This window comes from Megalobrama amblycephala, linkage group LG3, assembly GCF_018812025.1.
Source record: "Megalobrama amblycephala isolate DHTTF-2021 linkage group LG3, ASM1881202v1, whole genome shotgun sequence".
Taxonomy (NCBI): Eukaryota; Metazoa; Chordata; class Actinopteri; order Cypriniformes; family Xenocyprididae; genus Megalobrama; species Megalobrama amblycephala.
Genome location: NC_063046.1, coordinates 26,657,745 through 26,683,791, shown reverse-complemented (window position 1 = coordinate 26,683,791; position 26,047 = coordinate 26,657,745). Strand labels below are relative to the sequence as shown.

The 26,047-nt window shown below is 36.7% G+C and overlaps 1 protein-coding gene across 3 annotated transcripts; it reads right to left on the bottom strand.

The window, feature by feature from the left end:
- Positions 1–3,800: 3,800 nt before the first annotated feature.
- arl8 (ADP-ribosylation factor-like 8) lies at positions 3,801–13,749 on the bottom strand. Of its 3 annotated transcripts, none has more exons than XM_048184722.1 (6): positions 13,656–13,749; positions 10,049–10,109; positions 9,559–9,706; positions 7,312–7,395; positions 7,032–7,183; positions 3,801–5,794 (listed from the first exon to the last, which is right to left on the bottom strand). In XM_048184722.1, the coding sequence occupies exons 3-6, from the start codon at positions 9,700–9,702 to the stop codon at positions 5,746–5,748; spliced, it is 429 nt and encodes a 142-aa protein (XP_048040679.1). In that variant the 5' UTR covers positions 9,703–9,706; positions 10,049–10,109; positions 13,656–13,749; the 3' UTR covers positions 3,801–5,745. The 3 variants fall into 3 exon arrangements, with proteins under 3 accessions (XP_048040679.1, XP_048040677.1, XP_048040678.1); XM_048184720.1 differs by lacking the exon at positions 13,656–13,749 and adding an exon at positions 13,149–13,645; XM_048184721.1 differs by lacking the exons at positions 10,049–10,109; positions 13,656–13,749 and adding an exon at positions 13,149–13,645.
- Between the last annotated feature and the right edge of the window lie 12,298 nt (positions 13,750–26,047).

Sequence of the window (26,047 nt, the reverse complement as noted above, 5' to 3'; positions counted from 1 at the left end):
AAAAACACTTACATAATTACAATACACTCAAAAATCACCAAAACTGCAAAATCAAGGTTTATGAGAGATTCATTCTGCAGCATCACATCTTTGTGCTGAGTCCAGCCTGAGGACTTGGTCCACATCACAGGCAATGATGTTCCTTACCAGGCAAAGGGAAAAACTGATGTGCCGGGTCCAGCCTTGACAACTCTCTCCAGACCTTGCTCTTTCTCGTCCTTATCCTCTTCCTCCTCGTCCACCACCTCTTACACATACTCTTCCTCCTCTCCCTCTCTGATTGTCTCTGTCCATTGCATCAACATTCAATGCACCTGTTCTCCTGGCTTATATATTGTACAGTTGGTTTGATCACATCAAAACAAATGAATAATTTTGAACCCCATTTGAATCCATATCCAGAGTGATACTGGATACGGCAGTAATGAAGGTGAGGGTACTTTATTACAGTTCATCGGAGTTGATTTACGGATATAAAGTTTACCAGTTTATTAAGCACCACCCGAAAAGGCATAAGGTCTTTATATATTTGTTTACTGTTAGTTATTTGTAACTCTACCGAAATTCATTTATGTCTGTGCGAATCATTTCACACCGGACTGCTTTCTGAACGAATGTCAATACAAAGGGACAATGAGGTTGTGCTAAAAATGTGTTACTCAAGGATAGATCAGTAAACTGTTCGTGATCCAGCTTACAGTCTCCAGAGTGATACTGGATACGGCAGTAATGAAGGTGAGAGCACTTTATTACAGTTCATCGGAAATGATTTACGGATATAAAGTTTACCAGTTTATTAAGCACCACTCGAAAAGTCTTTATATATTTGTTTACTGTTAGTTGTAACGATAAAGCAAGGGAGAGAGAGAGAGTTTATGGATAATATTTTGAAGCACACTTACACAGTGTTTTATTAAGCTCTTACAGAGATTTTCTAGAGTGAAAACGGATGCTTCATCTTTTGTGTGAAGTGCAATAAACATCATAAAACTCATCTGTAAAATTTTGGCCATCATTCGGACAGTACAACAGGCTTGTATTAATATAGTGGATAAAAACAAGAAGACAATATAAGTTATAACCTTAATTAAAGTAAACTCATGCAGCATGTATTCGCAGTTTCTGACATTATAGTGCGTCCTGACTGACTCCTGACACTGAAGAATGAGCTCTTGAAGCTTCGCCCTCTTAGGCCAAGTGCAGCAGCTAATTTGCATTTAAAGGGCACACACTGAAACGGCACATTTTTGCTCAACCCCAGAAAGTGGCAATTTTACCATGCTATAAAAAATTATCTGTGGGGTATTTTGAGCTAAAACTTCACATACACACTCTGGGGACATCAGATACTTATTTTACATCTTGTAAAATGGGGCATAATAGGTCCCCTTTAAAGCTGCAGTTTGTAAGTTTTGCCTCTTTGACGCCATCTCTGTTTGAAACCTGCAACTGCAGTGATTTGTGGAATTATCATATTTCTGTGGGTTGTGTATCAGCAAGGCTCCTCCGCTTGAATGAATCTAATGTTTTGAGATGCAGCTGTGTGTGGGGGCTGTCAGTCAAGCACCAGTGTGAATCTTTACTGTACATCGTAATTACAGATGCTACGTCTTGTATGTATGTCCAAAATAAGAAGTTACACTGGAAAATGTCATCTGAAGTAGTAACGTCATGCACTTTTGTTGAAAAAAGTTTTACAATAAATCGTGCAACAAGTGCTGCAAATTATTGTTATAGCCAACTTTGTTTTTCAAATTGTTAATGTTAAAAATAATGTGCAAAACGTGTGCTACTGTTACCCAGTGAACCATTGAAATGTCTTACCTGTCCAGCAGAAAAATAGCCAATCTCGTCATCCGTTTTTAGGTCACGCCACTTTTCAAAAGCCCTGCCGACATTTATTCTTGTTTTCGCACGGGCCCGTTCGCTTTCCCTTTTTAACTGTCGGCTTTCTCCAGTCCGAAGTCTTTCACTTTTTACCACAGTTGTTGGAAAGGCGGGGCTTAGCTCACCTGTCAATCATCATCTATGACGCAGTCAAATGAAGCGGGAGACAAACTTGCCTGAGACTGAGAGGAATAACCTCAATTTGTGTGCGTCTATGACTGATTGTGAGTACCCGTTCTAATCATTTGATAATCTTTATTAATCATAGTATTTGATTACGGGTCAATGTTGCATTTCTCCGTTATTATTGAGTTAATCTGAATGAACAGTGTTAAAGCAAACTGGCGCGTTCGGCGCGTTCACGCGCTGTGTCTTCACGATTACATTATAGCCGATGGTGATATCTTCACCCTGTTCCGTATATGTTTATTCATGTCACAATGCTACTATGTTATTCATGTCCAGTTTATATGGGAGTATTGTATAGTGCGCTGGGTAATTTTTATTGCCAGTATACGGACACTTTCGGTTTCAACGTGCCGATTATGTTTACATAAATGATGACAGCGGCATACTGCATAGTATTTTTCCACTGAAAGTTAATACTCTATACTGTAGTTATGTATACTATAACATTTTATAGTGGAATTTGATGTGTAATGTGATTTAATTTATATAACAGTCAAGACATGTTATGTTGATTATTTCTTTATTTATGTTTCATTGTAGTACCACACATCTACCCACAAATTCTCAACCTGCCACTTATGTAAATCTTCAGTGTTCAATAAACCCCTTTGATTTAATCTGATTGCCTTGATCCATTCCTGTGTTCTGATCGACACACCAAGAGGAAGGCTGGAGACATTAGAATCACCTTAGAATACAATCCTTTTCCAACACCTTAACAACAGTTGTTGATGATGATTGTCGTTTTGAACTTTCTGGATTACAAGCCACCATCTCAAGTTTAAATACATTCCATCTGCTGTAAGAAGAAGCTACAAATGATGCGCCACCAGCAGCATCCACACACACGATATAGCCTACTAGCCAGGACTCCTTCTTTCTGTTTACAGACGTGATGTAATGACGCAAAGACAAGTAGACTTGTATTTCCAGCGAAATCCTACCAGTACCAGTCAGATTATAAAACATCATTACAAGTTTACTGTTGTGAATTGAGCTAAGGTAAGGAGATAGTTTTGTACACTGATTGGTTATGTACTTGCTCAATAATTGACTTTGGATCATTTTTTACCAAAAGAAGTTACAGACAGCAGCTTTAAAATTATTTTAAGACTTATTAATTGTTGACACTGACTTGGAGAACAAATATTTAATTCTTTTTAAAGATTAACAATACATCAACACACAGTAAAGTGATGTATAGGACAATTATAGTGAACAGCCAATAAAAGAACTGCAAAGCTGAAGTCACAAATCAACATTTTAAATGTTTTGTAATAGAAACAAGCAGGTAAACAAATGGGGAAAACGGCAGCTTTGAAGCTTCTGGGGACTATATTAAAAATAAATATACAACACAAGACATAACAGCTGTTGGCAGAATCAGTTTCTTTTACAGTCGAAAGCATTTTCTGTCATCAACTATGAAGCAAATTTTGATAGATAGATTCAAACAAAACTGAAGCATGGACAATTTTCAAATGGATACACAAGACTAATCCGAGCTTGTAGAGGCTGTTTTTTTCTTCTTCCTTTTTTCTGAAAATAACCGAAAAAAAATACAATGGAAATACAAGGGCTTTATAAAACTGTATATCTATATCTATCTATATCTGTATCTAAAATATATCTCTCTGATATAATATTATATCTATCTATCTATTTTATACATACATATATACACACATGCGCACACACGACCCAATAACGCAACACTACCACAATTCAGATTTCAAAATAAAAGCTTTTATTATAAAACTATAAGAATTAGGAAAGTTGCTACAGATTTCACCTGCTCATTTAGAAATGGCACATTTGAGAACCAAATGGTTTGACCATGAACTTCAGCAATGAAATATAATATTACACTCCTCAGAATGGGAATGATGGGTTGCTGCAAATGTTTCAGAGTAAGCCACATTTAAAAAGCTTTGTCCAAAGACCTCCATTCAAAATAGTATATTACAACAAACTCATATCAGGTTTGTAACGATGCATATTAACACACACTGATACACATACGTGTTAAGATTGTGAAAAGAAAAGATTTACATATATCTGAAGCCTTTTATGCTTATAGTCACAACCGTCAATCTTATTTCTTCTTCCACCAGAAGACTCCATGTGAAATTTTACTATTGTGGTATGAAAGTTAAACCGCACATCCACAATAGTCAGATAATGACCCCAAAGAGCCACCACATAAAACCCCTGCAAAACAGAGACATACAGATCCATGGGACTGATCTGCCTAGATCAGCAGCCTATAATAATTATGCAAAAAGATTTCATCGCTGGCAGGGAAATGTCAGTGAGAGCACCAATTTGTAGTCACTGCATCAAAGTCTTGCAAGAGTTTCCCTTAATCAGACAAAGAGGATGGAAAAATGTGAAAATGCAGAACAGAACAGTTTCAGCTTGAACAAAAAAGCATACTGGCAAAATCAACATGCAAAATATAAGCACTGTGCTCATGCGCACATGCACCATACAACCTGAAAACAGTGGAGATGATGAATGATGAAAAAAAAAAAAAAAATGATGAAATGTCTGGAGCTGAACAAATTTGGATAAAACAGTAATCACTTATATAGCAACAGACACAAATATTATGGCTAGTTGACCTATGAAGATCATCTGCAGTTAAATAATATTTGCACCAACAAAATGAAAAAAAAAAAAAAAAAAAAAATCAATACATTTTTTATACTTTTAAACATTATGTCCTTATGATAACTGAATGACCTTTATGCTATAACCACACTCGAGCAAGGAGCATGGTTACTTAAACACACACAAAGACAAAAACATGTTAGTTCACCTGCAGTGATGTTGATTGGACATTCTCACATTCAAAGCACATGCACAACTGTAACAAGCAATTAAAAACACCAAATATGCATGAAAAACAAGCCACTCCACCTTGTCTTACAGCGGTGATCATTCCTGGCGACCTTTAAATTGCATCTCTTATAAATGACATTTCAAGTCTGTAATGGCCACGTTTGAAATGGTAACAGCACCCTCTACTGTAACTAATGATTGAGGTAATGTGTACTAAGTGATATGATATGCTCAGGTGCTTTCATGATATGTAGTGGTAATGTTGGGTACCAATGTCACTTTAAACATTTGATACCCAAAAACTTTAAACAAAAACATACAGTTGACCAATGACGACAATTGACCCAGATTCCCCATCTGAAAAGTAACATTTTGACCATTCAAATAATTTCTTCCCAGCAGATTAAAAAAAAAAAAAAAAACAACAACAAAAAACAAAACATACATGATTAGCTTAATGAACCTATCCAAATAACTTTTTCCCCACTGCCAGTGTGCTAAAAACACAAAGTTCACAAACACATACCAGCACTATAGTGCCTCTATTTAAGTTGAAATACTTCAGACTTTGAACATCATCTGATATACACCCAGTAAAAAAACTCCAGTCTCTCCTGATACATTACTGATCGACAAGTCTGTCGAACCAGATTTACGTAACAGTTAAATCCCAGCTGAGGTAGGTGTCCAGAGAGTTCAGCTGCAATGTGTCAATTCTGATGAAGAGATTTAAAATAAAATATAAGCAGCCAATAGGATGAGTCTGCGATGCCACCGAAGGAGGTGGGAATCATTGTCAATAAGTCCAACATGAAGAATCAGAGGCTATCTGAGCCCAGCCCTTGAGGTCATCCACTCTAAACCCTGACACAGCCTGAAACACACACACACAGTATTCAATAGGGATGCACTAGTAAAATTCAGTCTAAATTAAAATAAATTGTGTGTATATATATATATATATATATATATATATAAAAATAAAAAAATAAAAATTCTACACGATTGCCTATAAAAAAAAAAAAAGGTTTTAAAGTGAACATGCATCAAAGAATTATAATGTAGTGTATGAAAAATGAATATTAAATTTTAATTTGCTATAGATTACATTAAACAGTGTTGTTAAATTATGTTTAAAAAGATTAACGTTAAGTGAGCGTTAGATGATGGCAAAGCTAATCTAAATGTCAAAATACAGAAAAAGAGCACAAACAATGAAATGTCGACCAATTTTGATTGATACTGCACATTTAAAATTATGCGTATTATTAGTCAAACTATAATACAGATACATCTGGAGAGAGATGATATTTCTGGAGAGAAATTTATGCATGATTAATTTAATCTACTAGCAAAAGCGTCTGACAAAGCAAGGGATACAGAGCGTTAATAAGCACAAACCCCGCCCTGCAGCTGATTCTAAAGGTTTCATTGGTCATGTTAAACTCAACATGTTTTTGCATACAAAAACAATGAAACAAATACTAAACCCTTTACTTCAATGTGTAAAATTTGTGAGGATCTATTGACAGAAATGCAATATAATATACATAACTATATTTTCAGTGGTGTATAAAGACCTTACATGATGAACCGTTATGTTTGTATTATCGAAAGAGCCATTTCTATCTCATACACCACGGGCCCCCCCCCTCCATGTCAAGTCGTCATTTTCCGCCGGCATGTTTCTACAGCAGCACTAAACGGACAAACTGCTCTACAGAGCGCGTTTAGTCACTATGTTGTTGTTCTTCTAAATCGTTCATGTTTTTAGAGGCAGCTTGCATCGACACCAAGTTAAATATGTACAAAGTAGTAGTAGTAGTAGTAGTAGTACTTAGTCGTCTGGTTTGTTAAAAGCAGAGACCATTCTTTGTTAGAAGTAAGAAGAAAACTCATTGCTTCACTGGCTATTGTACTCTCTGCTGTCTCAGATGACGACATCTTTGTCTTGTGTGACTGTCGGCAATACGGCCACCGTAGCTTCTCCAAAAGGGTTTAGTTTGTAGTTCTAAACTTTGCCATCATTAATCTATTACGCCAAGCAACAATTACAGGCTAAAAGAGTTAATGTTCCGAGATAATCTTTGTGTCTGTACTGCAGGTCTTACCCTTCTCCAGTGAGCGCACAGCAGGACTGGATGTGCCAGGGATGATCCTTGATGGAGCTGAGGGTCAGGTATTTGGAAATCTCTGCTGCAGACATACAGCCCTTCATGTCTTGCTTATTAGCAAAGATTAACACCGCAGCTTTGCGCAGATCCTGAGAGAATGAGGAGAAAAAACAACTGAAAAACAGACAACATTTTGCGAGAATGGGGGGGTTTGGAGCTTTATATTTATTATACTTCAGAGATGTATGTGTGTGTGGTGTGAATGTTAAAGCTTTACCTCGTGTGCTAGCATTCTGTAGAGCTCTTCTTTAGAAATGGCTAGTCTCTCTCTGTCAGTACTGTCCACTACCAATATGATGAACTAAAAGAGAAAACACACACACAAAGCATTATCATCAGATGTCAGGCAGCATACTATTGCACTTGCATTCAGAGGTGGTTTCTAAGTTTAGCAAGGCCACAGAGTTGTTTGTTGCCCAGAGTCTTTGGCAGAAATCGTTTATCTATTGTCTGTAAGAGCAAGTGCTCCTGAATAAAGCTTGACAGCAGGGCCCCACCACAAATCTCATATGCACACTTTCTGAATGAAAGGCAGGGGTCTCGCTATTCAAACCTCTTTGTGTAACCCTGAACTTTGAACTCTGAGTCAGACACCAGCTGCTAAGGTCTGGTGGAATTGCCGCTGTGCACAACTGTCGTCCAAACTATTGTTCACAGCAGACTGGACACACAGCTGTTCATCTCACCATACTATCTTTAAAGATGCTATTAGTTTGTGCATGTGTTGTTAGTTACTGGTACAAAAAATACCCATTTAAAGATATGTCTGTATGAGCACATTCTAGACAAAAATTGGTTTTTGATATTGAAAACATAAAAGTGGAAACACTTTACCATCTATATGTTAAGACTGCATTAAATAACTGGACAATACTTGTAATGCATTCATTAATATGGTATTGTTACATATACCAACACCTTTCTGACATTTCAGGTTGTAGAAAATGACATAAGTTAATGTATTATGAACATGAACATAAACATGAATTAAAGGATTCATTCACTTCAGAATTAAAATTTCCTGATAATTTTCTCACCCCCATGTCATCCAAGATGCTTATATCTTTCTTTCTTCAGTCAAAAAGAAATTATGGTTTTTGAGGAAAACATTCCAGGATTTTTCTCCATATAGTGGACTTCAATGGCTACCAATGGATTGAAGGTCCAAATTGCAGTTTAAATGCAGCTTCAAAAGACTCTACACAATCACAGCTGAGGAATAAGGGTCTTATCTAGCAAAACATTTCCTAACAAAATTCTAACAAAGCAATGTGAAAAGACTAAGTCAAACGGCCTTTAAAAAAAAAAGAAAAAAAAAATGTCTTCTTTTCGACTGAAGAAAGAAAGACATAAACATCTTGGATGACAAGGGGGTGAGTAAATTATCAGGAAATTTTTAATTCTCAAGTGAACGGATCCTTTAAAATATATTTATAAATTAACATTAACCTAGATTATTAAACATAAAATTATTCATTGTTAGTTCCTAATTAAAATATTTCAGAAGACTTTTCCAATAGACTAAGTTTGCCCACTGAAATAGGGAGTTGCAGAACCCAACATTGTTGAAGATGTGGTGAAGCACATACTCTCTTACAGTTCAAGGTTTGTGGTCAGTAACATTTTAAGAAATTAATAATTTATTCTGCAAGAATGCATTAAGTTCTAAAGTCAGTATAGTAAATACATTTATGATGTTGCAAAAGACTTCTATTTCAAGTGTATTCAAATAATCCTGAAAAAAAAAAAAAAAAAAAAAAAATGCATCACTGTTTCTACAAAAATATTCAACTGCACAAGCACAACTGCTTTCAACACTGATAATAATAAGAAATGTTTCCTGTGCAGCAAATCAGCATATCAGAATGATTTCTGAAGGATCATGTGACAATGAAGACTGAAGAAATGATGCTGACAATTCAGCTTTGCCCTCACAGGAATAGATTAGATTTTAAAATATATCCAAATAGAAAACAGTTCATTTAACTTGATAAATTGTCATTATTGTTTTTACAGTTCAAATAAATGCATCCTTGAGCATAAGAGACTTCTTTAAAAGAGATGCGGATTCAAATTATGCGTCATGTTCCAAAGCCATTACATCTTTCTCTGCCAATGATTTCCTGTCTACTCCATGAGGTCTCCCTGAATACAAAAACAGGCCTAAAACAAGACTCAGGAAATTCATCCTCGGTCTGTTTATCATAGACAGTGACCTAAACATTTGTTTTTTCTCTTCCAACTGGTGAAGTCACATTTACAATTTCTGTGAACAGCAGCACCAATCACAAACAGTCTGTAAAATCACTCAGAACCTTTATACGCTTCAATTTCATCCGTCAAACTTTTTTTTTAAAAATCAATTACGTAATCCACTCTTGTGTGAAGTTTTCAATTCTGTTAATACAATCATCCCTTATCAAACGGGCTCAGCCTCCAGCAATGTAGTGTATAAGTGCATTACCTCAGTGTTGGAGTAGTATGTGTTCCAAGAGGCACGGAGACTCTCCTGACCACCGATATCCCACATCAGGAAGTGGGTTTTCTTCACCACTATTTCTTCCACATTGCTGCCAATCGTAGGAGACGTGTGCACCACCTCATTCATTAAACTGCACAACAAAATGGGTTCAGATAAAACAAACTACAGATCTGCAGTCTATACTTCACGATACTTGCCACACTGAAACCTCCTTTACCTATCTGTCCTTTCAGTATCTCAATCTATTGTTTTACTGTATACTGCACATTGTATGATGAATCAATTGTAATGTTTGTTATGTCTTGTATGTCCACACATTGTCTTGTGACCTAAAAACCTGTAACAATTTCAGCTGGCCCAGGCATGTGGCAATAAAGACTCTATTCTATTATTATATGAATTAGACTCTCTACTAATATAAATAAAGATCAATAAAGATTCTAATCAAGTAAATAAAATATCCATTACTCACAATTGATAAAGTATAGTGGTCTTTCCAGCATTGTCCAGCCCCACAATTATCACCTTGTGTTCTGCAACAGCAAAAAAAAAAAAAAAAAAAAAAAATATATATATATATATATATATATATATATATATATATATATATATATATATATAATGGATTAAAAGAATGGTCAGATTAATATTACAAGAATTTAAGCAAACTTCAAATGAGACAAATCAATCTCAATAAATAAGGATAGGAAAATATGCGAATGCCATAAAACGTAAAAATAAAATAAATTGGAGGTTTATTCATTGCATTAACTGCCCTTTCCTTCAGAGCTACTTTGTTTCTGTTCTCAGTTCTAGTAACTCCCAGATAATTGGTCCAGAAATCCCATACAAACACACAGCTCAGCCACACGGGAAGCACACTTGCGTAACAGAGGAAGACGTGATTAGATAGATCAGTGATCCGTACTTTATCAGAGTTCAATGTGAGGAAATTCTGACAGTCTGTGTGTGTGTGTGTATCTGAGAGAGAGGAAGAGAGAGAGGGGTCACATTTTTATATTTTTCACCTTTAAACTCTGATGTGAACTACAGGAAGCAGGACTGGATAACTCATGATATCTCTGGCAGCTCCACAAAGACACAGACTATTTCACGCCTATTACTTCCTCCAGAAGGACTGACCCCTATTTTACTTCTGTATGCTTTCAGCAAAAAATGTCACAGGACAAACTGAAGCCATAAAGAGAGTGAGTGTCTCAAGACTTTAACACCACCCACAGCTTTTGGTAGAACCTTTCATAAACTCAAGGACAAATTTAGCTTGGCTCTAGTCTACTAGTGCTACTGCTCAATATTTTATCCAAAGAACAAAACCTATGAACATTTAAGTGAGTAATTAATGATTTACAGGACCAATATTAGGTCTTTATTTATTTAATAGGTGCTTTAATTAGACTAATGAATATTTATACTGAATTCAGGAAGTCAGGAATGTTTGTGTATTAGAGAGCGACGCTCAGTGTAATGTTCATGGGTTAAAGTGACTGGTCCTCTTCAGGACAGTAATCCAGGGAATTAGGAAAGAGAATGAGATTACAAATCCAACAGGCAGAATTCCTTCTATGTCTAGATAAGTAGGCCAAAGAGCTATCCTACTTTCTCCTGGGACCTCCTTCTGGACCTAGAGCAAGACTCTGCATTTAGCCCACAGGACTGGCTAGCTCGTTTGTAACAAACGTATCTAGCACACACAAGAAATCCTATTTTAACAACAATTAACAGATTGATTGAAGTTCATCAGAAATGATTGAAAGTGCACGCAATATCAACAACGTCCATTCCAGTGTTAAAGGAACATCTGTCCAACATTACAGCAATCTGGATCTGGTTAGGAATTTTTGTCATGGGACAAAACTGTAAAAAATAAATAAAAACAACAACAACAAAATTAGCCAGGAAATACCATTCGGTTGTTTGCTCAGTCAATACTCAACTTTGTTTTGTAAAAATATGCATTCAAGGTAAAATACGGCTAGAAGTGTAACTTTGAGACACAATCTACTACACAAGTTAAAATCACTGCAGCTTTCGTGCACATGTCCTTCACTGTGTGTCCTGAAGGCTGGATCACTCTGGGCTGAACTGACCGCTGAAACAGGCAAACAATGTAAGAGGAAAACCGTTTCCTCACGCCGCTTTTGTTTGCCAGGTGCTTGTGGCGTCTGTTTCTCAACACAAAAGCATTTTCAATTCAGATCAGTTCCTTTTATTGTCATTGCACAAGTTGGAGCTGATGTCTGAACCCTTTGTCCTCTGGACCTACATCATGAGAGACACATCTGTCACAGCAGCAGTGAAGACATACAAACATATGTCAGAGATAAAATAAATAAATAAATAAAAAACTGCCTGTAAACCCTATAATAAAAGATCAAATCTGAAATATCTAACAAAAAAAATAAAAATAAAAAAAATAAAATAAATAAAGCTAAGAGCTGGAGAATAACTGTGAGCTTCATCTCAGGATAGTTGTAGGCAGCAAAATCCACTATGACAAAACCATTGTTTTGTTTTTTTTCTTTATTTTTCATGCACTGGTCAATTGAGATTTTGGGCTAACATGTCTTCTTTCAGACTACTAGTGGAAAGAAAACACAAAATACACTTTTAATTTTTAGCATTATCTATTTGTGTCTGTAGATTTAATTTTTTTTCCTCATGCACTGCAATAAATCTACACTTCAGTAACTTTTTGGTACTTTTTCTACATTTTTATGTAGTAAAATGTAGAAAAAATGTTAAAAAAAAAATACCCCAAAACCTACCTGTAAAAACCTTTAATTCCATGTAAACACAATGAAACAAAAAGATTTCTGTTCTGGAATGCAAATGTGTATATTTAATTAGATAATTCATTACTTGCATATTTATACATTTCTGAAAATGTAATCCAAACAATTGCCTTAATGTACTGTGATTAATCAACAGGGGTAATTTGATAGATTATTATTATTATTTTTTTTTTAGTTTAATCTATTCACCTGTGGTGTCTTGCCTTATGGTATTCAGTACCATGTTATTTATCAAAGCACCTGATAACACCACTGTACCGTGACGCTACAACAGTACCTTTTGATTAAAAAACATGGGTACGGTTTGAGCTAGACATTATCCCTTAGGCTTGTATTTTACGTATGTTACTACCTACAATCTTCAGAAAACACGTTATCGCTTCAACAAGTGTACAATACCCAGTTTCGGTGCACATCATTTAGGAGACATTTAAAACTGACCCATCTGTTACCTTCACCACTAACATCAAGACCATCTGTGTTTGAGCTACCGGGACAAGGTAACGGACCAGCTAACCGACAAACAAACCACTACAATTACAAGGTGAAAAGACGGTCTGGTCTGTTTAAAATATAAGCACAAATAACGTAAAGGTGTCAGTGAGAGACTATGGTTGTGATAGGTTAACATTAGCACAACGCAGCAGATTTAAACGAGCTCACTAGCATTAACATTAGCTCAGTTCCGCTGGATATCACCCCGAGGCGGACAACAGTCAAAAACACTCGCTGCAAACCTGTCAGAACACCATCTCTTACCTTGATTGCAAAAGAAACTCCATAGTTTGGCGAAAATAAGACCCATTTCTCCTGGTGGGCGAGAGAGCTTGTCTAGCGAGTGGGAGTTTAGCGAGAGGCCTACAGCAGCTGTCCGTGAAGCCGTTATTTCTTTATAAACCCGCTCGCCCCATGCGGATACGATAACTCAGCACATGCCTCCGTGTGTGTGTGTGTGTGTGTCCACGGTGTGTTCACAAAGGTGAGCAGCTCCCGAGCTCTTCTTTTGTGTGGTCAGATCAAGTGTGCGACAGATGCGAGCGCGGCGGACACATCGCTGTCCAAACACAAACCCCTTCACTTCCCAGATCGCTCTGACTTCATCCACATTTTCCTCATGGACAAAAACGCACATCAGCTCGCTCCCTTTGTCTGTCTACACACGTGTAAGTGCACGGGAAGAACTCAAGGGAGTCAAACTTGAGGCACACAGAGTTCACAGCAGCGCGTGTGTGTTCGTGTGCTGCTGGATAAATAACAAGCACTCACTCTTTCTTGTGTTGTACACACACCATCCCCCATCAGTGTTAGGTTACACGTGTGAGGATCATGACGTGCACACATCCAAGTGTCACATCCAGGGGTTAAAGTGGGATTTGTTATGTGGGGTGGGGGCTCTGTGGTTTCAGGGGTGCATGTGTATGCGAAGACTACAAACTGGTTGAGAGAGCCCTCTGCTATGAACACTTAAATGCTGATCAAAATCATTCTTTAAATGCTGGTAGTGTGCAAAGCTACATCTGATGACAATAAAATCTTTCTGTAAGCCTGTGCCTTCCTTTGTGTCAGTATCAAATATAAGAGTGATGCTACCATTAAAGGAGAGAATATAAATACAAAATAAAGAGTTTGACATTACGCCTTGTTTTGTGCTTGTCCTTTGGACAACTAAATTAGTCATTTACTTGTCAGAGTAAAAAAGTAGCTTGCCTGGAAAAAAAATAGGATTTTTTTTGTCAGCAGTGACATATTTAAATCTGCATATTTATGTTATTTACCCTGGGGGTATTTTATTAACCTTTATAAAGGGCACTTTGAATCTGAATAGTGTATATATATATATATATATATATATATATATATATATATATATATATATATATATATATATATATATATATATATATATACAGTGTATATATAGTGTACATATATATATACACACACACACACACACACACACACACACACACACACACACACACACACATATTACTTTCTTTTTAAATTGACATGGACATATCCTAAGCAGCTAGATGGGCAGGCAGGCAGGCACATGAGAGGTATAGATAAACAGACAGACAGATAGATTCTTTTACTCACTTGAATCAAAACTAGGGTATGACCAACAACTTCTGCACTGATTTTGACCACTGAGAAGGAACTGGTTACTCATATATGTCTTTTTTTTCTGTGTAGCCTGAAAGTTCCTTCCTTCCTGCAGCAGAGTTGTTTGCACAATAGTGTGAAATCTCTGAGAAATGCACCTTTATGCAAGTATTGTGTCTGCTAAGAATCTGAACTAGATAAGAAATGAAATAATCAAAACATCTAAAGATTTTGTATAATGAATTTGCATATTACTGTTTCAGATTACCAACTGGTATGCCATAATATGTCCAAACACTTAACAACTTCTTTATCATTCATCAGAAATCTGATAGGTGTCACACTTAAAGGAATATTCCAGGTTACATACAATTTAAGTTAAAATCAGAACTTTAATGCTCAGCATTTATGACATGCTGTAGATAACCACACATAAAATAATAAGTGTGTATAGACAATTGGTAAAGGTGTTTACAATATTCCACTAAGATGTAAAGTGAAAGTGACGTGAAAGCAAAGCAACCTATACTGTGTTTAACCCATCCAAGTTAGAGCAGTGAGTAGTGAACACACACCTAGAGTAACTCCACCAACATTTAGGCACCTTGCTACCAGACTCATCCAAGCATTGGTAGTCCCATTGGTGGGTATATCTATGTTCGCGTTGAAGCCGCTTCTTTGAGCCCCTCCACTGTGGACAGCAAGCCAAATACGTTTAAACTTAATAGCTTAAAGATTATATGGAAAAACAAGCTCATACATTAAAGTGGTTTTACCATTTACTGCACTTTTGAAATTGGAAGTCTCACGCATTCACAGAAAGTAGCTTACTTCCGCATTTAAAAATAAGGTGGATAGATTAAGGCTGCATTCGAAATTGCATACTTCCCTACTATATAGTGGGTGAAAAACATGTGATATTTTTTGTATGTGACAAAAGAAGTATGTCCAAATTCACAGTACTCATAAAAGAGTAGGCAACAAGTACCCGGATGACCTACTGGCAAGATTCTGAATTGTGCATTTGATGGACACTTTACTAGGATTTATGAATGGCAGTGAAGCAACGCAACTGATACTGGTAGGTCACATGATAATGACATAATGGTGAATGTAGTTCATACTACACAATTTAATACTTTATAGAATGTACTTTTTTAGTGGTCATGAAGTAATTACTTATTCAAAATAAGTACCTACTCAAGAGAGTGCGATTTCAGACACATCAGCTTAGCCTAAAAATGTTCCTGTCGGTGGAGTCTGCTTCATGTGAAGCCTGATGTAAACACTAGCATACTGCCATACTAGTTGCAAACTATGTTTGTTGTATTCATACAGTACAGTTTGATGAGACCAGCAAAAATAAAAAATGTTACAATATCAAATTATTGTGGGTCAAAAATAATTGTGGGTCTGCTACGAGATGTGAACAGGCCACTTGTTGAACCAAACATGCAACATGGGAATTTAGTATTGTTACAACCACCAGCTGGAATGCCCTTGAGTGCCTGTACTATCTCATCACAAACTTCATTTCCCATAACCCATTGCCCAGACTCATTATGTGTGATTAGATTCAGCTGTGTCTTATTATCCTTGTGAACCCTGCCTATATAATGCTGCGTTTCAGGCAGGTTTTTGAGCCCGTAAGTCACGACTTCAAATCACGACTTGGTACTAGCGTTCCAGGAAAATCACGCCAAACTGCGTAAAAGTGTAAACAAACCAACATGGCAGACCGTACGGGGCTTATGCTCATTAACAATTATTTCTATCGCCAAAGGTGCTTACTCCTTGCTTATTTGAGGGAAACAGAGGAGGAAAACAGCACATAAGGCAAGAGAAGCTGTTATACCTTTTATTTTACGTTATTTTATGGTGCACTTGCATAAACAACGTAGGGGCTGCCATTGTTGTTTCGCGGGCTATGTGACGTCAGAACCCGTAACTGGGAGTACATCGATCAAGTACGAGTTCACGGGTGGGAAGTCACGGCTTTGACTGCTGTTCCAGTGCACTTTCACGGGTAGAAGATTGGAAAAACACGGGTTACGGGTTGCTTGGAATGCGGCATAAGCCCTGTGTTTTCTGTAATTCTTGGCAAAGTCTTGTATGTTGTTACACTGTATTTCTGAGTGTTATTCTGGTTTTCTGGTTTTGGATTGTTTTGCCTGTGTTTTCTGCCCTGTTGCTCATGTGGATTGTTTGCCTGTGTGTTTGACCTTTTGCTTGATATTTGAATTATGATTCTGGATTGTCCCAATAAAGCTGCATCTTGGAGCAGTTCGTAACAAGTATAGTATAGCGTCCGGACCAATCAGACACACAAATTATTCATTATATTTAATGAACAATCCAGCAAACCCACTCTCCCAACAAATTTAGAATTCTTTGTGTTAGACCATCCCCCGAAACTATGCCTATGTATCAATCCTGGAATGAACATGTTATTATAACTCGATTAATCAAGATCGCATGTATACCATTCTTGGTATCTACGAATTTGCATTTTGAAGGCCTGCATGATCATGTATATTATATGTGTGACTGTGTGTGTGTTGGATGGAATAATTCAGGCTGAGATCAGGTGGATGGTCACTCAAAGTTGCTTTACTGGGCCTGGGACAAGACAAGACTGGGACAAACAGCACCAAAAGGCTGATCAGAATGCAGTGCATTGATGTTGCATGAGAAGTCTTAAATGAAATAAACAGAAGTTTGGAGTTCACAAGCAGGCCAATTAACACATTCTTCATCTTATCGTCACAAATAACACATATTTGACTCGACTAACACAACTAGGAGCTGACAGACAAAATAAGTAAACTTTTGTGTCATTTACAGTTCAGACTTGGGCTTGAAAACAATCCAAACTTAGTTAATAAGACGGAGCAATCATTGATGACGGAGCAACAGCATTGATGCTGTTCTGTGCTGTGCTTACATAGCTCCGCCCCACAATATGTGCACAAACGCAAGTGACATAACAGCCAAAAGCGAGTTTTCCCAATTTATGCTGAATTTAACCAACATATTTTTAAACTCTGTTACATATGTATCTATGCAACATAATTATGGAGGAACAAGTCAAATAAGCTACCCAATCATTACGTCATCTCAACCAGCTGTCATCAATCTGTAATCAACATATCTACCCAATCGGCATGAGTTCAGGCCTATATATAATCACAGTCAAACTCACCCAAGGATCCTCGACAGTTTCCAGAATTCCTCCACCACCACATCTCCTCACACTCTCTGGGTTACTCTGGGAACTCTGTGTTCGGGCCGATTACCGAGCTCGGAGTTTGGAGCCCTCTCCCCGGACAGCACGCCAAATACATTTACCAATTAATTTATCTGACTTATTTGTAAGTGTGAACTTGTGAATTAGTATTACAAGAATCTTTAATAGTTTCTGCATCAACATCCAATCCATTTACAATGCAATGCATTGCACCCAATGCAAATGATCATGCTTGAGACAAAGAATTGTAAACTTTCCCTCCGAAAGCTTAAGTTACCATTGGCTCACTGACCTGTGGAGGTGGGACCTCCACACACAGTTAAAGGGCAACTTCACAGTGACCTCCATCTCTCTCTTCTTTCGTCTCCTGGCAGGCCTCAATTACTGCCAGCTTAAACAGAGTCAGACTAACATCGACTAAGTTCATCATAATTTCTTCATTCAATGCAGAAGAAATCTATAGCAACTTCAGTCCACTGAATGGAACCATCAAGGCCTTATTCTGAGACTTCATAGGACTGCTTCACCTGCAAAGGCATTGCAAGTATTGTATATTTATCTAAACAGAGGCTTAGACCTCTTCTTTCATATGGTTAAATGACTCTGTTCCATAGCTTCATTTCCTGTTTTTGTTTACGATTCAATTCACTTCCACTCTTCCACTTCCCATGCACGTATACATGCTTTGTGTGTATGTGTTTGTTTATATTAGTTATGTGTTCATGATTTAGATTTACTTTGTGTACAATTCATATGAGTTCCCTGGTTCTAATTATGCCTGCAGATTAATGTCACTTAAACGATTCCTGATCTTGCTACATGCTCTAAGCGCTGTACATGCTAAGAAAGAATTATTTTTCTGTGACCACGAAAAATATAATTTCTGAGAATTGATAGACTATCAATACTGAGTGTTCACTGGATGAACTGATTAATTGATTGTACTGTTAAGTCAGCTACATCAAGTTAATCCGATTAACTGATCAAAATATTTATAATTAATTATAACAAGTTATGATTAATTATTAATATTTCCCCTTTGAGCTAATTTGCTAAACCAGAATGTTCTTATGCAGAAAACTGACTTTAAACATTGGCATTCTTGACAATAGAATAGAAAACATCAGTTTAGCAAACCAGACTTAATGGTACAAATGATTAATGAAGCATTTTTTATTTTTTTTGTATATTTCTCATTTCTCATAAAAGAATTTAAGATTTATTTTAAGAATAATTTAAGAATTTAAAAGGAAATTCATTTCATCTATGACAAAGGCAAACTCTCATTCCACTCAACTCTCACTGTTCATTCCACTCACTGACATTTAGCCAGTAGCCAGGGTCACGAGCAATCTTGGAGATAAGTGGAGAGACCTGGAATATATATATATATATATATATATATATATATATATATATATATATATATATATATATATATATATATATAATTATTATTATTTTTTTTTTTCTCATGGCAAGGAAAAGGACAGATGGAGTGCTGACGATTTTCTTTATCGTTTTGTCACATTCTTGAAGAATGCAGACAAATATCACACTTAATGTGAGAACACAGTAGTGAAATATATAAAATCCATAACACATCTTTATTTGTCCATGGGCACAATTAACTGACATATTATTTTGCTAAATAGAAAAATATTCCACATGACTTTCACTAAATAGCATGGAATGAAGCTTGGGATTTATAAGATTTATTTTTCTGTTTGATTTTTTTCTATTATGTATTTATTTTAAAACAGCAACCTTTTTAATTCTGAGACAAACTGTAGCAGAAAAGTAAAAGAGATAGTGAACAATATTTTTCTATATTAGTCCATACAGTAAATCATTGAGAAGGATACTTCAAATGAATTTTAATAATAAAATATGAAGTTCCAGCCTTCTAGTGCACTGGGAAGGCTTTTATAAAGGCCAAAGCAACTGCTGGCTTTTAAGCGTATATTTTCAGGTTATTTCCAGGGCTCCATGAGTGGGCTGCTCTGACAATGATGAATCCACATTTATCCACATCTGGTAAGTTGCATACTGGCAAGGCTTTGCAAGAAATTCAAAGCATAATACCACTCATCCTCTCCTTGGGTCATTTTGACCAGAAATTCATTTTAAAAAATATGAGTGTTCATCTGAGTGGTCCAAGATCTTAGGACTTTTGTCACACTTGAACTTGGAATACACAAAAAAAGAAGACTGGATTCGAGGAGTTAATGTGGTTATAAATTTTTTTTTTTTTTAAAAATCCTTCCCTCGTGGGCCAATCTGACCTCCATAGGAATGAATAGGGGGAAATGGGGATTTAAAAAAAAAAAAAAAAAAAAAAAAAAAAAAAAAAAACCTGGCACAATCCAGAACAAACACACACAAATGAAGGCATGAGACACACACATGTACACTCACACATGTATGCACACACACCTAGGAATTCCCATTAAAAGGAATAAGGTGTCATATCACAGGGGCTTTTTTGCCTTCCTCTTCTTTTTTTTCCAGATAAAAATAAATCAGTCACAGTGTAGACTGCATACAAAAATGAAGTGGTTCGATTTCAACACATTTACAATGCAAAACAACACCCCGCCCATCCCCAGCACAACCCTACCACCCCACACAATGCAAAATAAGTGGTGTACATTTTTTTAAGCTGTAACAGATTTGTTTTATTCTGAATTAAAATAATCATTTTCAAATAAGTATTCTTCAAGGTTTTACTTGTTTTTTTGTTTTCCCCCTGCTGTTACTAACTTGAAATATTACAACATCTGACACTTCAGTATATATACAAACCTAAAAAAAATGCTCAAAATGAAACTAAAAATGCTAAAATTTTACCAAAAATGTTTATAAAAAGATTATAATGATTATGTCTAAATATATAAATTATAATAATTTTATAATATTTATTTTATTTTTATTTTAGAAATTTAGAGGTAAATAAAATAAAATAAAATAAATACAACACATCTAAAAAAAAACTGCATTAAAAATTTAAAAAATATAAAAACGAATTGATAAGCTTTCTGGACAAAAAAAAAATGAATAAATATAATTTTAGGTTCCAGGTCATTCTGACCTGCGAAGGAAGGATTTGTTGCTGGTACAAGAGGGATACTCATATTCCTGTTTAACAGTGTTGACATCTTGCTGTGTTTTTCCAAAATTCACTCAATCAAAACATGCTTTTTTTCTTTTTTTATTAATATCCTGGACATGATTAATAATCTTCATTCTCCCTTTGTACAGTATTTATTTATGTATGTCGGCAGAATATTGTAGAACACAATTTATTGTGTACATACAAACTCCTGCTTATTTTATTTTATTTTGCAATGCTGATTTGATTGATGTTATTTCGCTGTCAGACGCTAGGTGGCGCAGGACATTTTCAGATGAACAAGCTCGTGCTCTGTGTAGACTAGAGCTGTGTGTACACTAAAAAAACCCTATATAATAGTATTAAGCACAATAAAGAATAATAGGCCTACTATAATCTTAATAATGATGGCATAATTGTAGCATTTATCGTTATTTTCACTTGACTTTAGTGGTGGTTTTGAAAGCAACATACAATGTATTAATTTAATTCTAATTAATTTAAACTCCTTACTTTAGACAGTTTGAACTTTCACAATACCTTTCATAATACAAGTAATTTTACAAACCATTATACTATAAACTGATGAAGTCACGAGATGGCAGTGATGAGAAAGACATGAAAGAGTGAAAAAACAAATTTAAGGGCTAGTTCATCCAAAAATGAAAATTCTGTCTTCATTTACTCACCCTCATGTCGTTCCAAACATTGTATGACACTGTATGAAACCCTCCATTGAAAGTCTAGGTAACTAAAAATTGAAAATTCGAAAGGTTACAAAGTCGTAAAACAAATCCTTATGAATCAAGCAGTTTGTTCTCACGCATGCATCACGCATGCACATTTGAGCTTCCATGTTTACCAAATATGATGTGCCCTATGTATGTGTCCTTCATTGTTTAGATGTAAAAAAATGCCTAAATTAAATCTGCTCATCATATCATATATTCAAATCTCTTCACAAGACTTAAAATGCTTGATTCATATGGATTCATTTTACAATGTCATTTTTCGAAGAGACAGAAACCTCTTTGATTAAAAAGATCTTAATTTGTTTCTCAATGATTCAACAAAGTCTAGTGGGTTTGGAATGAATTTGTGAGCTTCCCAGACTGAGATAAGGAAAAAAAGAAAAGAAAAAAAATTAAATAAATAAGAAGGAAAGGACAGCTCTCAGTGGTGTGAGTCAGAGTCCCTGCAGAGGCAGGGACACATGTTAGCTCTATCTGACACCAGTCATGAACACCATCACTGCTTAAAAGCAAAGTCCCTTTCAAGGAAAGTCTGTTCACTCGGCGGCCATATTTGTAATGCCTCCGGGCAGCTATTTCGGGCATCCAAGACCAAGTCCTCTCTATTTGAACAACCACTGGCTCTGCACCACTATACCTAAACTCACTACTTCAGACTTATGCGCCCTCCAGAAACTTGTGTTATGCAAGTGAACCGGCGCCTCGTGGTGCCATCCCAAAGGGGCATAAAAACACTCTCACGGACCTTCTCCTGGTCTGTTCCCTGCTGGTGGAATGACCTGCCGCACTCTAACCGAGCAGAGGAGTCTTTAGCCATTTTCAAAAAGCTGCTAAAGACATATCTTTTTCGTCAACACTTGACCCAGTAATATTAGCACTTACTCTTTATATTTTACTTTTCTCTTTCTCCATCTATTTGTAAGCTATAAAAAAAAAAAACAGACACAAAAAAAAAAAACTTGCTACGAGCACTTTGCTGATGAAACTGTGACTTGACACGGCACTTACATATTTTGTACTCATGTTGATTTGATTGCTTCTACTATTCTCATTTGTAAGTCCCTTTGGAGAAAAGCGTCTGCTAAATGACTAAATGTAGCTAAATGTAAATGTAAAATGTATTTGAATGGGGGAATCCTGAAATCTCAAAAAGTGCTTGGCCAACTCCCAATTAAATTACATATTTCAAACTTATTTCAAATAAGCAACAAAATCTGACATGAACCGTCCTATAAATGTTGTTTCTTATGCTAAAATAGCATTAAAAAAAGCTTATTTTTCAGGCTAGATGAGCCAATGTGCATGTGCAGTCAAAGAGTATAGAACAAGTATAGAACCCAAGAGGCGACACTCTGATACTTTTTGGGCAACAGCCACTAGATGGCGCTCCAGTAGCGCGGCCGCCATTATGGGGTGAAAATATCTTAGGCACCCAAAATCGGCGAATTTCACAACCAAATCAGAAGCACAAAAGAACATTTAAAAAAAAAAAAATTAAGTCACCAGTAAATTGTATGGCACCTACAGACTACAGTAAATGTTGCATTGTCTTATATATGTTTTATTTTACCAGTTGTGGAATCCAACCATTCATCCATCTAAGGTAACGTAGTTAGCCTACTTTATTGAGTATTTCCATTTTATGCAACTTTACACATTTATTAATAGTAAATTATCAGTTAATAAATTTAAGATCATCATGTTTGCAGCGATCAGTATATTTCAGACCTAGTGGAGAAATAGTCATAATATTGTATAAAAGGCTCCTGGAGAAATAAAGTCTTTTATTGATGGACTCCTATTTTGATAGTTTGTAGAGCGTATTTCCTGATGCATCCAGTAGGAGGCATTGTTGAAGTTTGCCGACTGCTGCGTCATTAAATTATTACTGAGAGCATGGCAACTGCGCAGTGCGCACTTAGTTTTTCCTGCCTGTTATTTGGATGTTTGTTGCCGTTTGGTGTTTCAAAGTGTTAGTTCATGACCATAAAGTAAGTTTTCTTCGATTTATATGTTTTAAATGCGTTTGAAGTGTATTATTTAACTTTGTACATTTGCACGGACATGTAACGATTCACGTGTGCTCGTTCCATAGACAAACAAGATATGCTATGTAATTTCTGCTAAATACAGATTTAAATGTTACACTTTACATAGTAATCAGTCTGTAATCGGTCATGTTTGGAAAGATTTAACCAGTATTACTGCCTTTTTGATGGTTATTTGGGAAATTGGATTTATTATATATATATATATATTTGTACAAAAGGCCCTCAATCAGTCAAGCATGTATATAGTTAAATGGAAAGTATTACCTATTACGTCCAATAGGTGGCAGCCTACCCTTAACTCAAGTTCAGTGCAAGTATTGCATCAGCCAGAACTCCGGTGACCTTAGGAGAAAATAGCTTGTATCTTTGATCAGATTTGAACTGTTATCATCTGTTTCTAGTTGGTGTGCGTCAATGACGACATGTAAGTGTGATGTTTATTATTATTGTTACTTTGTGATCGTTTTATTCACCGTATAGTATCGTAATAAGTGACGACTCATCCGTAAGCTAAGCTAATGATGACTGTTAGTGAAAGACGTCATTTGTATGACATTTTGTCGATCGCTATGTGATTATTAAGGCACTATTCATGCTGTAATCATTTAATTGATACAACTGATTACTTTATACAGAGAATTGTTGACCTACTTTTAATTTATATTATCTTTATATTATCTTAATATTGTTTAATGCCTTAGCATGTGAGCATAATGCTCTACTATTTGTTATAATATTGCAGTTAGTAATTATTCCTTCTTTCTGTTTATTTAGAACCACACCTTCACACCTGTATACAGATAACACATATTGTGTAGTTTGGAATCCCTGTATCCTTCGCAGCGTCCCAGTATCGGACTGCTACTATACCAGAAGCTTCTACTCCCTTCCATGAGCAGACAGCTAACATTATGCCAGGCCCTCACAGCGCACACAAGTGTCAAATAAGTGCCAGTGCTCCACCTACCTTGTATGGAAAAAGTGCCACACTTGACTTGCATGCTTCTCCTTCATATGTGGTTTCCCCTGATCCTTATTCACCAGCAGCTAGGACTCCACATTATTCCTTCAGTGGCATGAGCCGTGGTGCTAATGTTCCAAGTTATCCACCCCAGCAGCAAGGAGCTCCCATGACTGAGCCACAGAGTGCTTCAGGCATGATGGTACTGATTGACAAAATGATGGGTCAGCTAAAACTTATGAGAGATGAAGTTGCGTCAAAGCATAGTAGCCCTAGCAGATCACCACTCTGTCCTCTGCAACCTTATAAAGAGCCACCTCCTGTCTATTATGGATGCCCTGACCCACCATGGTATTCACATCCACCTCAGTATACTACTGACCGAGCTTATGGGCCATCTGACAGATTCCAGAGCAGTTATGAGCCTGCACCTATATTAAAGACTGATAGCTACCACCATCTAGTGCCACTACCTGTTCAAAGACCGAAGCCTTCATGGTCAGAGCAGCCTTCCATTCAGCTTGAGGAGTCAGCTGCAGAATACCGTGGTCCTAAGCCCAGTTTACCTTACTTAGTGCATAAAGATCCAAGTGAGTTTGCACGTCTGAAGCTTGCTCTGCATAATCTGCTACCTGGGGACGCATCAGAGTTGTTCAAGTACCAGATCTTGGTAGATCATCTGGACATTGCATTCCGGAGGTAAGGAGTGCAGACTACTAGCCACTAGCAGGCCACCAGGCAAGAAAGATGGTATCGCTGGTTCTACAGTCACACAGGTCTCCGTCAGTGGCCCAATGATGTTGACACAGCCATCGAGAACTGTTAAGCCGTTACAACTTCAGGCATGCCCCCCTTCAACTTTCACTTGGCCCAAGACACTCGCACCAGCTTGTCGGCGTCTTGCTTCTAAGACTCTTATTACAGCTCGATACCCATAGTGATATGACTCAACTCGGGGCGTGGTCGCTTTTGCATGATCAGCATACAGGACGTCCAAGGTGTTGGTACCAATGAGGATTTGGGGTGCATATGTCAGATCTGGGACAACTAGGACCAACGTTGGAACTTCAGCTTCAATTCCTAGGAACTCCTGAGGAAACTTCAGAGTTAATTCAACATATCCCAGGTAGGGAACAGCCTGTCCATTTGCTCCTTCAACTTCTAACAGGTGGTTCAATGGCTGCATGGAATGCTGCGACAAGTGACTGTTGTAGAAAGACAGAGGAATTGTTGTTACCTGAGATCCTGTGTCCAACAAGCAGTTCACTTCCTTCTCTTCGACTTTGATTCGTGCAGTGCATTTCATTCCTACCAGTCCAGCTGGTAACTTCAATGAGTTTCTGATGTCAGCTTGCTTATGAAACACTCGTCGATGCTTAGGGCATTGTCTGGTTTCCTCAGTCCCCGTCAGCCCTGCGACAGGAACTGC

What these genes read in the sequence shown, in the direction of transcription:
- arl8 (XM_048184720.1), bottom strand. Translation starts at nt 13,194, where the DNA reads ATGGGTCTTATTTTCGCCAAACTATGGAGTTTCTTTTGCAATCAAG. An exon ending in ACAGAATGCTAGCACACGAG is followed by an intron (nt 7,184 to 7,311) that starts GTAAAGCTTTAA and finishes TCATTCTCTCAG; the next exon opens with GATCTGCGCAAAGCTGCGGT. An exon ending in TGTGCGCTCACTGGAGAAGG is followed by an intron (nt 5,795 to 7,031) that starts GTAAGACCTGCA and finishes TGTGTGTTTCAG; the next exon opens with GCTGTGTCAGGGTTTAGAGT.